The sequence below is a fragment of the Danio aesculapii genome, chromosome 13 (genome assembly GCF_903798145.1).
Source record: "Danio aesculapii chromosome 13, fDanAes4.1, whole genome shotgun sequence".
Taxonomy (NCBI): domain Eukaryota; kingdom Metazoa; phylum Chordata; class Actinopteri; order Cypriniformes; family Danionidae; genus Danio; species Danio aesculapii.
The window spans coordinates 3,034,287-3,048,055 of record NC_079447.1 but is presented as its reverse complement, the minus strand read 5'-3'; the positions used below and the strand labels follow the sequence as shown (position 1 = coordinate 3,048,055).

Sequence of the window (13,769 nt, the reverse complement as noted above, 5' to 3'; positions counted from 1 at the left end):
GAATGCTGTGGTCATGTGATCATGATTGTGGTCATGTGATGATGATATTGATGATGATGATGATGAATGCTGTGGTCATGTGATCATGATTGTGGTCATGTGATGATGATATTGATGATGATGAATGCTGTGGTCATGTGATGATGATTGTGGTCATGTGATGATGATGATGATGATGATGATGATGAATGCTGTGGTCATGTGATCATGATTGTGGTCATGTGATGATGATGATGATGATGATGAATGCTGTGGTCATGTGATCATGATTGTGGTCATGTGATGATGATGATGATGATGATGATGAATGCTGTGGTCATGTGATCATGATTGTGGTCATGTGATGATGATATTGATGATGAATGCTGTGGTCATGTGATCATGATTGTGGTCATGTGATGATGATGATGATGATGATGAATGCTGTGGTCATGTGATGATGATTGTGGTCATGTGATGATGATGAATGCTGTGGTCATGTGATCATAATTGTGGTCATGTGATGATGATGAATGCTGTGGTCATGTGATCATGATTGTGGTCATGTGATGATGATGATGATGATGATGAATGCTGCGCTCACCTCTTCCTCTTCACTGCTGGCCTCCTCCTCTTGTTCCTCCTCCTCTTCCTCCTCCTCATCTTCACTGCTGGAGCTTTCATCCTTGACCTCCGTCCTCCATGTGCTCGGCACCGTGCCGTTACGCTGAAACTCCCATGCTGCGTCTAACGCTGACAAACACACAAACATCAACAATTACTCTCCTAACCTCTGTATATTATCGCTTTCCTTTCTTAATTGTTAGATATCCTTCTCCAATATTACACAAAAGTGTAATCAAAAGGGTCTCAGTGACATTTTTCTACCAAAAACGATGTTCATTAAAGCATTATAATCTGAGGATACCAGCTACCAGATGAACCACAGAATGAGGGTGCTTTCACACCTGTGAATCGATTCATTTGTTCTGAAACTGGGATTAAAATGCTTACTATGTTGCTCTTGGTGCGGTTCACTTTCACACTGCAAAGTTTCTAAACGGACCAAAAGAGCTAAAACAAGTCAACAAGTAAACTCTCCTCACATTGGTCAGGGTTTATTTTGCAGAGTCCCGCTCAGCTGTCAGGGTGGGGTGGTGGTTTGGTGGTGTTTGACAAGGTGTGTGCGACGTGTCTGAAGAGCGAGGAGGGATGCGGTGAAGAGGGATGAGAATGATGAGCGACGTATTTGACGACCGGGAGGGAGGCGCGCGATTTCCGGGAGATTGTCACTCGTTTGGTGGCATCCGGGAGTCTCTGTGCATTTGCAGGAGACTCCTGAAACTTCCGGGAGACTTGGGATGTTTGGAATGACCTCCTGCCCTACTCATAATTCTCTCTTCTTATAGCCGTATGCCTATTAGATATACATAAAACACTGTGATATAACCGGGCTCGGATCATATCGCTTTCTCACTACAATCGATCTGCTCCAGAGTTCGTTTCAATCCGAGACCACCTCATTGTTTTGACGCGGATCCGAGTGCGATTGCTGGATTCACATATGCCAAACAAACGACGCTAACTGGGCAAACGAGACAGGTTCTGAAACAAAAGTCTAGGTGTGAAAGCACCCTTACATACAGTTGAGGTCTGAATTATTAGCCCTCCTGTTTATTTTCTACCCAATTTCTGTTTAACAGAGAGCAGATTTCTTCAACACATTTCTAATCATAATAGTTTTAATAACTCATCTCTAATAACTGATTTATTTTCTCTTTGTCATGATGACAGTAAATAATATTAGACTAGATATTCTTCAAGACACTTCTATACAGCTTAAAGTGACATTTAAAGGCTTAACTAGGTTAATTAGGTTAACTAGGCAGGTTAGGGTAATTAGGCAAGTCATTGTATAACAGTGGTTTATTCTGTAGACTAGCCAAAACTAATATAGTTTAAGGGGGCTAATAATATTGACCTTAAAATAGGTTTAAAACAATTAAAAGCTGCTTTTATTCTAGCCGAAATAAAACAAATAAGACTTTCTCCAGAAGAAAAAATATTATAGGAAATACTGTGAAAATTTCCTGAATCTGTTAAATATGAATTGAGAAATATTTGAACAAGAATATATATCGTATAGGAGGGTATATACTTTTGCTCTCAACTGTGCCATGAGTATTCTGACTATTGTAGAGTCAAATAAAAAGACAAAAGCCTCCTTCACACATACAGATCTTTCTGGAGAATTACCGGCAATTTTCCGTAAATGTCTGTATGTGTGAACAGGCCTTTTTGGAAATATCAGTAAATTTGTTCTGGAAATGATTTTCCGGAGAGAGAAGTTGTACCATTACTGGTAATTTGCTGGAATGCGCTGTGTGAATGCAGACGGAAGATTGCCGGAAAGAGCGCGTTCACGTCTAGAATGCGCTGAAGTAAGACGTCTACTTTAGCCAAACAGAATACTCAGACGCATTCACAACCGCGCGGTTTATGAGAATAAAAGCCTGTGAAAATTTCCCAGACACATTTAGCTGCTAGAGGTTAGTCAGATAACATTTCTGTTCCTTCTTAATGTCAAATGTGGGAAAAAATATCAATAAAATCTTATGATAAGCCTTTGTTTGTTTACCTTCAAGCTCTGATGTGTGTGCACGTAAAGCAGCCGGTGAGCGGCAGCACACACACATATTATGAACATCTCGACATCTGAAAGTGTTCCTCTATCTGTTTTCATCGAAGATGTTCACAATACTGATCCGTCCACAGAGTTTGTAATGTAGTTAAACATTTACAAATACAAGCGCAGCCGTTTACAGCTCATTTCTGGTTAATGATATCAGAATTTACCGGTATTTTGGAACGGATGTGTGAATGGTCTTTTCCGGGAAAAATCCGTAACGTCTGTGCCTGTGTGAACAGCGCTTTTGTGAATTTACCGGTAAAGTTTCCGGATATTTACCGCGATCACTGTGTGAAAGGGGCTATTGAGACACAATGTAGTTATCGACTATGAAAACAATGGATTTACAACAAAAGCTAATCATATACATAGAAATAATACAATTAGCTTATTGCAAATATGCATTTACTTTACAGCTTCCAAAAATAAAAAATAAAACGTGTCACATTTTATTATTACTCTCAGACATGATGAAAAATATCATAACAAATACATTAAATCATTTTTGATATTTAAAGTTTGGGGCGTCACGGTGGCTCAGTGGTTAGCACTGTCGCCTCACAGCAAGAAGGTCGCTGATGTTCTCCCCGTGTTGGCGTAGGTTTCCTCCGGGTGCTCCGGTTTCCCCCACAGTCCAAACACATGTGCTATAAGTGAATTGAATGAGCCAAATTGGCTGTAGTGTATGAGTGTTTGTGTAAATGAAGGTGTATGGGTGTTTCCCAGTTCTGGGTTGCAGCTGGAAGGGCATTCGTTGTGTAAAACATATGCTGGAATAGTTGGTGGTTCATTCCACTGTGGCGACCCCTGATGAATAAGTGACTAACCAAAGGAAAATGAATGAATGAAAGTTTTGTTACTTAAACTTTATTTAGATGCCAGTTCAACTGTTTCTAAGTAACTTCACTTTATTTAAAATATGAAATGTTTGTCAGCGCCAGTGGTGTAGTGGTTAGTGCGCTGACACATGCACTCCGGTGCTCCCAGTGACCAGAGTTCGATTCTGTCCAATCCTTACCCTCTCTCTGCTCCCAACGCTTTCCCAGCGCGTCATCATATCCTCAATTTGTTGATTCACGTCCGCCATTTTCAGCGTGAGTCGAAGCGATATCACTAAAGGAACACGCTAGCTCTATTTTAGATGCAAGGCTCATTGGGCTCAACACAAGATCAATATTCTCCACATTATCGCTCTAATCGGAATTATTGGTTGTATCTTTAGGTAGGTTTGCAAACATGTGTACTTCTCATTGAGTCTACCTTATACTTCAGCCGTTTGCATTTCTCATGATCCCAGAAGCTCCCTGTGATCTTAACTAGCATGCGTTTTAGAATTCTAAACATAGGTTTCTATCAGGGTACACTCAAGTCGACGGCTGGGCGCCGCGGACCGCTGCAGAAACCTGTGTTTAGAATTCAAAAATGCGTGGCGCGGTGATTCGGGACACTTCATGTTTCTGCCGCGCCACAGACAGTGTCTGGTGTGCCGTGTCGCGGCTTCGAGCGGCGCATCCGGTGCCTCAGTCAAAGTTAATTCAGTGTGCGTGGTTATTAGTCTCGGTGTACAAGCTCAGCACTTGAAACTAGCACACAGTTGGCTGTAAAACTGTACAAAGACACAAATGATTTTGCCCTCTCTGCTTGGTCTGTGTCAGAGTCGATATGTACGACTGATTGCTGATCCTCTCCTCCTGCTCCTTCTCTCAGTCTTCCTGTCAGACTCTGTTGCAAACGCAGAGCGAGTGAGCTCATGGCCCCGCCCCCTTGTTACGTTGGGCGGGAAGCCGAAACTAATTTACATGTGAAGCAACACACCCATAAATCAGCGAACTGTGGACACGCCCCCAACATGACACTTTAACACATTATAATAAACAAATCTGAATTGTGTTTTAAACTGAACCTAAACTGGCACACTCAGAAGAACCATAATATTAATATTAAATCAGAAAAAACAGGTAAACGATGTGCCCTTTAATACATAGGGAATATAAAGACATCCCCATTTAAGTGAATGGTAATGAGAAGAAATACAGCAATCTTCCGCGTCTGGCTTTTTTCTTTTGTTTTGTTTACTTACATGTAACTTTATGTGGTGTACATACAGGTAATTATTCATTCATTCATTCATTCATTTTCTTTTCAGCTTAGTCTCTTTATTAATCTGGGGTCGCCACAGCGGGATGAACCACCAACTTATCCAGCATATGTTTTTACGCAGCGGATGTCCTTCCAGCCACAATCCAACACTGGGAAACACCCATACACTCTAGCATTCACACATTCATATACTACGCCCAATTTAGCTTACCCAATTCACCTGTACTGCATGTCTTTACGGAAACCGGAGCACCCGGAGGAAACCCACGCTAACACCGGGAGAACATGCAAACTCTACATAGAAATGCCAACCGGACCCAACCGAGGCTCGAACCAACGACCTTCTTACTGTGAGGCGATCGTGCTACCCACTGTGCCACCGTGACGCCCATAGGTAATTATGTATGTGCATATTGATATCTGTATATATGTGATAATATATGCTAGCATGTTTAATACAAAATCCTGTTTAATTATTGTTCTGTATTGTAAAAAATAAAACAAATAAAAATAAACGTTTTAAAATAAATCTGAAATGTCATTAGTTAAAATAATATATGAAATAAAACCTAAATAATATGACAATTATTTTGAGTGTTATGTATTAATAAAGACATGTCCTCTTACCTGGTTTGAGTCCTGCATCTGCTTTGGGAGCTTTATCTTCATCCAGCTCTCGAATATCTTTCCGTAAAACTGTATAACTGTAAGACATAACACGACACGGTTAGAATTAAATCACGACAGCACCAATAATAAACAACAGTAAACAAAGTCATGCTCATATTTCATAATTCAACACCCTGAATCTGCACTCTGACTTAAACAATTCTCATTTTTGTTAGTTTACTTATATTATATATTAGTTTATTTATTTTTTAATAATTCAATGCTTGTATTGAGTTTACAGTGATATTTCAAGCACTTACTATCACAATCTAAAATCACAAACTAATCAGCAGTCATAAAACAAAATACATGCACCAAATATGATCACTAAATATTGAATCAAACAGGCCATTTCGGATATATAGCCGTGTCAATAAGTACTATAGTAATTTACAGCCAATGCTATAGTGTTTTAGAAGTACTAGAATTAATTATACAGATGTTAAGGTAACACAACAACTATAGTAATATAAACAAATAACCAAATTCTGTAGTTTTTATTCAACCACATAGTATATAATACTACAATATACCACAGTTTACTGTAGTTATACTACAGTATTTATTAGTTTAACAGTATTAATAGTACACTACAGTATCCTATAGCATTCGTTAACAAAGTTTTGTGAGTACTGTAAAGTTATATAAAGTAATATGTAAAGTAATATAAAGTACAATACACTTTACTATAGTATTGTTCAAAAACACTATAGTTTTTTATTATGATAGTATTTATCATCACCTTATTAAAGTAATTGGGCTCTTGTCATTCATTAGTGGCTGTGTACTTACGGGAGCTGCTGATATTGAGAGGATTATTGGGTTATTATTAGTTAGAAGAAATGTATTTGTTCATGAATATTTATAAATGTGCATGGGCCAGTGATGTCATTACAATCTCAAAACTGACACTAGAGGGAGCAGTGAAGATGTTCTTTTATAACAGCGCAGAAAGCAAGCTCTATAGCTCAACTGTGCAATTCACATGTTACATGCTCATATTAGTTAGCATTTTTTAGAAAACATGAGTGCTTTTATTCAGGTAGGATGCATAAAATCAAATAATAAAATCAAATAAAAACTTAATTTGTTCTTTTGAACGTGAAGGTGTCATGAAATTAAGATGGCATTAAATTTCATAAAATAAAATTTAAAAAAAAAAAAATTTTTTTTACATGTAATGAAATAAAGGATGCATTAAATTGCATTAAAAAATTGTATTTGTTATATTGAATTTAAAAGTGTTATGAAATAAAATGCATCATCCACCAAATTATGAAACAGCACAATTGCTTTCAACATCATTGTCAAATCATCATATCAGAGTGATTTCTAAAGGACCATGTGACACTGAGGACGAGTAATGATGCTGAAAATTTAGCTTTGAAACAGGAATAAATTACATTTGACCATTCATACAGGTTTATTATTTTACAGTTAATTTAAATTACAATAATACTTCTCTTTAATGCATTTTTGATCAAATAGGTACAGCCTTGGACAGCGTTAAAAATTATTTTATTTTAAATTAGGCAAGGCAAGTTTATTTCTATAGCACATTTCATACACAGTGGCTATTTAAAGTGCTTTACAGAAACAAGAATAAAAAATACACAAGAAAATAAAAAACCAAACAATAAAATGACTAAAAACAGATAAAAACAGATTAAAATGTGTTAAAGCATGTTATAAAAGAATTTTAAAAAGAAAAGAAAGACATAATAGTGCAATCTGTCGGACGTAGCACAGTGCTCAATCAGTAAAGGCACAGCTAAACAGATGTGTTTTCAGCCTTGATGTGAATGTGCCTAATGTTGGAGCACATCTGATCATTTCTGGAAGCTGATTCCAGCAGCGAGGGGCGAAATCAGTAGCTGAAAGCCGATTCACCCTGCTTTGACTGAACTCTTGGAATTTCTAGTTAATTTGATCCTAAAGATCTGAGTGATCTGTTAGGTTTGTATTTAATGAGAATATCTGTAATGTATCGAGCTCCTAGGCCATTTAGTGATTTATAGACCAGTAGTAATACTTTAAAATCTATTCTGAATGTAACTGGGAGCCAGTGTAAAGACCTGAGGACAGATGTGATGTGCTCTGATTTCCTGGTTCTGGTCAGAATTCTGGCCGCAGCGTTCTGGATGAACTGTTTGACTGTCTTTTTGGGAAGGCCAGTGAGGAGTCCTTTACAGTAATCCACCCTGCTGCTGATAAAAGCATCAACAAGCTTCTCTAAGTCTTCACTGGAAATAAAGCATCTGATTCTTGCAATGTTTTTGAGATGATAGCATGCTGATTTACTCACTGCTCTGACATGACTATTGAAACTCAGATCTGACTCCAGAGTCACACCAAGATTCTTGACCTTATTTTTTATTGTTTGACCTTTAGAGTCTAGGTACGCATTCACCTTGAGAAGCTCATCTCTGCTCCCAAACGCAATGACTTCAGTTTTCTCTTAGCTTAACTGAAGAAAGTTTTGGCACATTCAACTGTTCATTTCATCAATGCATTGGCAGAGGGTGTCAATGGGGCTGTAGTCATTAGGCAGTAAGGCTAGGTAGATCTGAGTGTCATCAGCATAGCTGTGGTTCTTTCTCGTTATTTGGCTCAGAGGGAGCATATAAAGGTACTACAAACTATTGAAAAGTATAGACTATTTTCAGGCCATTTCTTGCTGATGTTATTAACCTTATCTACATGTATCATTGTTAGTAAAAAAAACACCTAATACTAGTAATAAATTGGCATGTAACAAATAAAACTCAGAATGACCAATCAAAACCCTTTTAAAACCACCAATTAAACCACCAATCAAAACATTTCAAATATCAAATAACCAATCAGAACACTTTAGCAACCAAACAACTTTAGACAGCAAACAACCAATCAAAACACTTTAGCCACCAAACAACCAATCAGAATACCTGACCAACTAAACAATTAAACCACTTTAGCAGCCAAAAAACAATCAGAACATTTTAGCATACAAACACCCAGTCGGAACACTTCAGTAACCTAAACAAAACAATCAGAACACTTCACAGCCAACGAGAACACTTCAGTAACTAAACGTCCAATCAAAGCACTTCAGCATCCTAAGCACCAATTAGAACACTCCAGCAACCAAACAGACAATCAAAACACTTTAGCTACCAAACAACAATTTAGAACATTTCCATAATCAAACAACCAATCAGAACACTTAAACAACCAAAGAACCAATCAAAACATTTCAGCAAGCAAACAACCAAAACACTTTTCACATTTCAGCAACTGAACAGCCAATCAGAACAAATGCAGTCACCAAACTGCCAATAAAAACACTTCAGCACCCAAACGGAACCCTTCAGTAACCAAACACCCAAAAAATGCTTCAGCAAACAAACAACAAATTAGAACACTTCAGTAACCAAACAGCCAATCAAAACTCTTCAGCAGCCAAACAGAGAACTTTAGCAACCAAATACCCAATCAGAGAACTTCGGCAACCAAACACCCAATGAAATACTTCAGCAACCAAACAACCAAAACTCTTCAGCAACCAAACCACCAATCAAAACACTTCAGCACCCAAACACCCAATCAAAGAACTTCAACAACCAAACACTCAATGAAATGCTTCTGCAACCAAACAACCAATCAAAACTCTCCAGCAACCAAACAACCAATCAAAACACTTTAGCAACCAAACAACCAATAAAAACTATTCAACAGCCAAACCACTAATCAAAACACTTTAGCAGCCAAACAACCAACCAAAACTGTTGAGCAACCAAACCACCAATCCAAATACTCCAGCACCCAAACACCAAATCAGAACACTTCAGCAACCAAACACCCAATGAAATGCTTCAGCAGCTAAACATTCAATCAAAACTCTTCAGCAACCCAACAACGAATCAAAACACTTTAGCAACCAAACTACAAATCAGAATACTCCAGGAATCGAACAGTCAATCAGAACACTCCAGCAACCAAACAGCCAATCAAAACTCTTCAGCAACCAAACAGCCAATCAATAATCTTCAGCAACCAAACAACAAATCAAAACACATCAACAACTAAACAACCAATCCAAACACTCCAGCACCCAAACACCAAATCAGAACACTTCAGCAACCAAACACCCAATGAAATGCTTCAGCAGCTAAACAGTCAATCAAAACTCTTCAGCAACCAAACAGCCAATCAAAACTCTTCAGCAACCAAACAGCCAATCAAAAATCTTCAGCAACTAAACAACAAATCAAAACACATCAACAACTAAACAACCAATCCAAACACTCCAGCAACTGAAAAGCCAATTAAAAATCTTCAGCAACCAAACAACCATTCAAACACTTCAGCAACCAAACAAATCAAAACACTTCAGCAAGCAAACAACCAATCAAAACACTTCAGCAACCAAACAACCACTCAAAACACTCCAGCAAGCAAACAACCAATCAAATCACTTCAACAACTGAACAGTCAATTAAAACTCTTCAGGAACCCAACAACGAATCAGAATACTTCAGCAACCAAACAACCAACGAAATGCTTCAGCAACCAAACCACCAATCAGAACACTCCAGCAAATGAACAGCCAATTAAACATTTTCTGCAACCAAACAATGAATCAAAACAATTCAGCGACCAAACAGCCAATCAAAACACTTCAGTAACCAAACAGCCAAGGCACTTCAGCAACCAAACAAACAATTAAGAAACACTCTAGCAACCGAACAGCTAATCAAAACTATTCAGCAACCGAACAGCTAATCAAAACACTTCAGCAGCCAAACAACCAAAACACTTCGGTAGCCAAAAAACCAATCAAATCAGTTCAGCAACCAAACAGCCAATTAAAACAATGCAGCAACCAAACAGAACACTCCAGCAACCAAACAGCTAATAAAAACACTTCAGCAACCAAACATCCAAAGCACTTCAGCAAGCAAAGAACAAATTAAAAACACTTCAGCTACCGAAGAGCCAATCAAAACTCTCCAGCAACCAAACAACTAATCAGAACACTCCAGCAACCAAACAGCCAATCAAAACTATTCAGCAACCAAGCACCCAATCAGAGAACTTCAGCAACCAAACAACCAATCGGAGAACTTCAGCAACCAAACACTGAATGAAATGCTTCAGCAACTAAACGAATAATCAAAACTCTTCAGCAAACAAACCACCAATCAAAACACTTTAGCAACCAAACCACCAATCAAAACACTTTAGCAAACAAACCACCAATCAAAACACTTTAGCAAACAAACCACCAATCAAAACACTTCAGTAACCAAACAACCAAAAAAAAAAACTCTTCAGCAAACAAACCACCAATCAAAACACTTTAGCAAACAAACCACCAATCAAAACACTTTAGCAACCAAACAACCAATAAAAACTCTTCAGCAAACAAACCACCAATCAAAACACTTTAGCAACCAAACAACCAATAAAAACTCTTCAGCAAACAAACCACCAATCAAAACTCTTCAGCAACCAAACAACCAATTAAAACTCTTCAGCAACCAAACCACCAATCAAAACACTTTAGCAACCAAACAACCAATAAACACTCTTCAGCAAACAAACCACCAATCAAAACACTTTAGTAACCAAACAACCAATCAACACTCTTTAGCAATTAAATAACCAATCAAAACTCTTCAGCAACCAAACAACCAATTAAAACTCTTCAGCAACCAAACAACCAATCAAAAAAAACAAAACAACCAAAACTCTTCAGCAACCAAACTACCAATCAAAACACTTTGGCAATCAAACATCAATCAGAAGACCTTAGCAACCAAACACCAGATGAAACGCTTCAGCAAACAAATCATCAATCAGAAGCCTTCAGCAACCAAACAGCCAATCAAAACCCTTCAGCAACCAAACAACCAATCAAAACTCTTCAGCAACCAAACAATCAAAACACTTCAGCAACCAAACAACTAATCAAATCACTTTAGCGACCAAACAACCAATCAAAACTCTTCAGCAACCAAACAACCAATCCAAACTCTTCAGCAACCAAACAACCAATCCAAACTCTTCAGCAACCAAACAACTAATCAAAATTCTTCAGCAACCAAACAACCGATAAAAACTCTTCAGCAACCAAACAACCAATCAAAACTCTTCAGCAACCAAACAACCAATCAAAACTCTTCAGCAACCAAACAACCAATCAAAACTCTTCAGCAAACAAACAACCAATCAAAACTCTTCAGCAACCAAACAACTAATCAAATCAATTTAGCGACCAAACAACCAATCAAAACTCTTCAGCAACCAAACAACCAATCAAAACTCTTCAGCAACCAAACAACCAATCAAAACTCTTCAGCAACCAAACAACCAATCAAAACTCTTCAGCAATCAAACAACTTCTCAAAACTCTTCAGCAACCAAACAACTAATCAAATCACTTTAGCAACCAAACAACCAATCAAAACTCTTCAGCAACCAAACAACTAATCAAATCACTTTAGCAACCAAACAACCAATCAAAACTCTTCAGCAACCAAACAACTAATCAAAATTCTTCAGCAACCAAACAACCAATAAAAACTCTTCAGCAACCAAACAACTAATCAAAACTCTTCAGCAACCAACCAACCAATCAAAACACTTAAGCAACCAAACAGATTAAAATACTTTAGCAACCAAACACCAGATGAAACGCCTCAGCAACTGAACTATCAATCAGAACCCTCCAGCAACCGAACAGCCAATCAAAACTCTTCAGCAACCAACCAAACAACCAATCAGAACACTCCAGCAACTGAAAAGCCAATCAAAACACTTCAGCAAACGTTTATAAACATGTTGGCAGTTCAGAGCTTGTTGTCAGTCTAAAGAGGCATACGATTATAACAGACAGAAAGAGTTGTCTAATTGCAGACTCATCATAAGATTGTTCCTGTATAACGTCTCCTAGAGGTTGAACACAAATATCTCCATAAGCAGACATTTCTCAGCACAGCGCTTCAACAGCAATCCTGCCATTCCTCCTGCAGCGGCGGCAGGCTAAACTGGTTTATGAAGGTTAATCCGAGACAAACATTTAGTTATAATAATCTCCAACAGAAATATAACGGGCTACTCCAATACATGATCCCCAGCAGTGACGTCGTTGCTCATTTCCAGCATTTCTGACACATTTAAAGCATACTTTATCAAATCACAGCTATAAACGGACACAATGCTGAGAAACTGACGCTTTTCAGAGCTTGACTTTTCCTGCAGCGCCGGATCTAAAAGTAGAAGCAGCGCCTGAAATAACTCCATCTGAAAGTTACTTACAATTTTCCGTCTTTGAAGGAGCGAACGAAAACGTTGTCTTTCTTCAGAGACACATCTTCATGACAGTCTGGAGAGATGACCTTTAAAAATGAACACAAGCAGAGGACAGACGAGCACGTCACTGGGAGTTTACCATAGAAAACATCATTTCACATCACTTTTACTCTCTCAAGGCACTTGGACATGTTTTTTTGCACCTGCCAAAAAAATTAAAACGTCCACTTTACAGAAATGAGAACTACTTGCAAAACATTTTGGTGCATCGATGCCAATAGCTTTCTGGTTAAGTGTGCGCACAAATAGCACCATGGTGATCACGGCGACCTGAGTTCGATTCCCAACTCAAAGTCCTTTGCAGACCCTTCCCCTCTCTCGACCTTCACTTTTCTATCCAAATTAAAGGTGAAAAACCACTAAAAATAATTATATATATATATATATATATATATATATATATATATATATATATATATGTGTGTGTGTGTGTTTATATATGTGTGTGATTCAGAAGGGCACTTTTTTGTCAGACGGTGCACCGGTCAGGTATACATCCGCGCTAAAATATCAAGGTGAAAGTCATCATAGCTTGCGTAGAATAGACTCAGCTCCCACCCCAACTTTGAGAATAGAATAATGGCGATATTTTTTTTATCATGCGATAAGAGTCTCGCGTTAACGCAGCATGTTAACGCGGATAACGGCCCACCACTAATATATATATATATTAGTGCAATTAAAGCCCTTTTTTATTTGATTAAAATCACAAAATTTGTGATAAAATAAAATACGAATACCTCACGAAACAGACGAGGCTTTTTATACTTGACGTGTTCGTCATTGTGATATTTTTTAAAACTACAAGGAGCGGTCAAAAGAAACCCACCGTAAAGTCAGACCGATAAACAGAAGTAGTGAGTTTTCGGAACTACGTAATTAATATCGTTCTAGATTTTAAAACTAATTATTTTTTATTATTACCATTATCACCAATAAAGCCAAGAAATTGGGCAACAGTATATTGTAAACTGAT

General features: G+C 37.9%; 1 protein-coding gene across 1 annotated transcript in view; it reads right to left on the bottom strand.

Annotated features, from left to right (window-relative positions):
- Positions 1–13,769, bottom strand: part of arid4b (AT-rich interaction domain 4B) — a 159,693-nt gene that overhangs the window by 64,783 nt on the left and 81,141 nt on the right. Inside the window, exons 9-11 of the mRNA XM_056470555.1 lie at positions 12,740–12,819; positions 5,396–5,472; positions 584–732 (exon numbers count right to left, since the gene is read on the bottom strand). Coding sequence (XP_056326530.1) covers positions 584–732; positions 5,396–5,472; positions 12,740–12,819 — 306 coding nt within the window. The remainder of the gene's footprint in view (positions 1–583; positions 733–5,395; positions 5,473–12,739; positions 12,820–13,769) is intronic.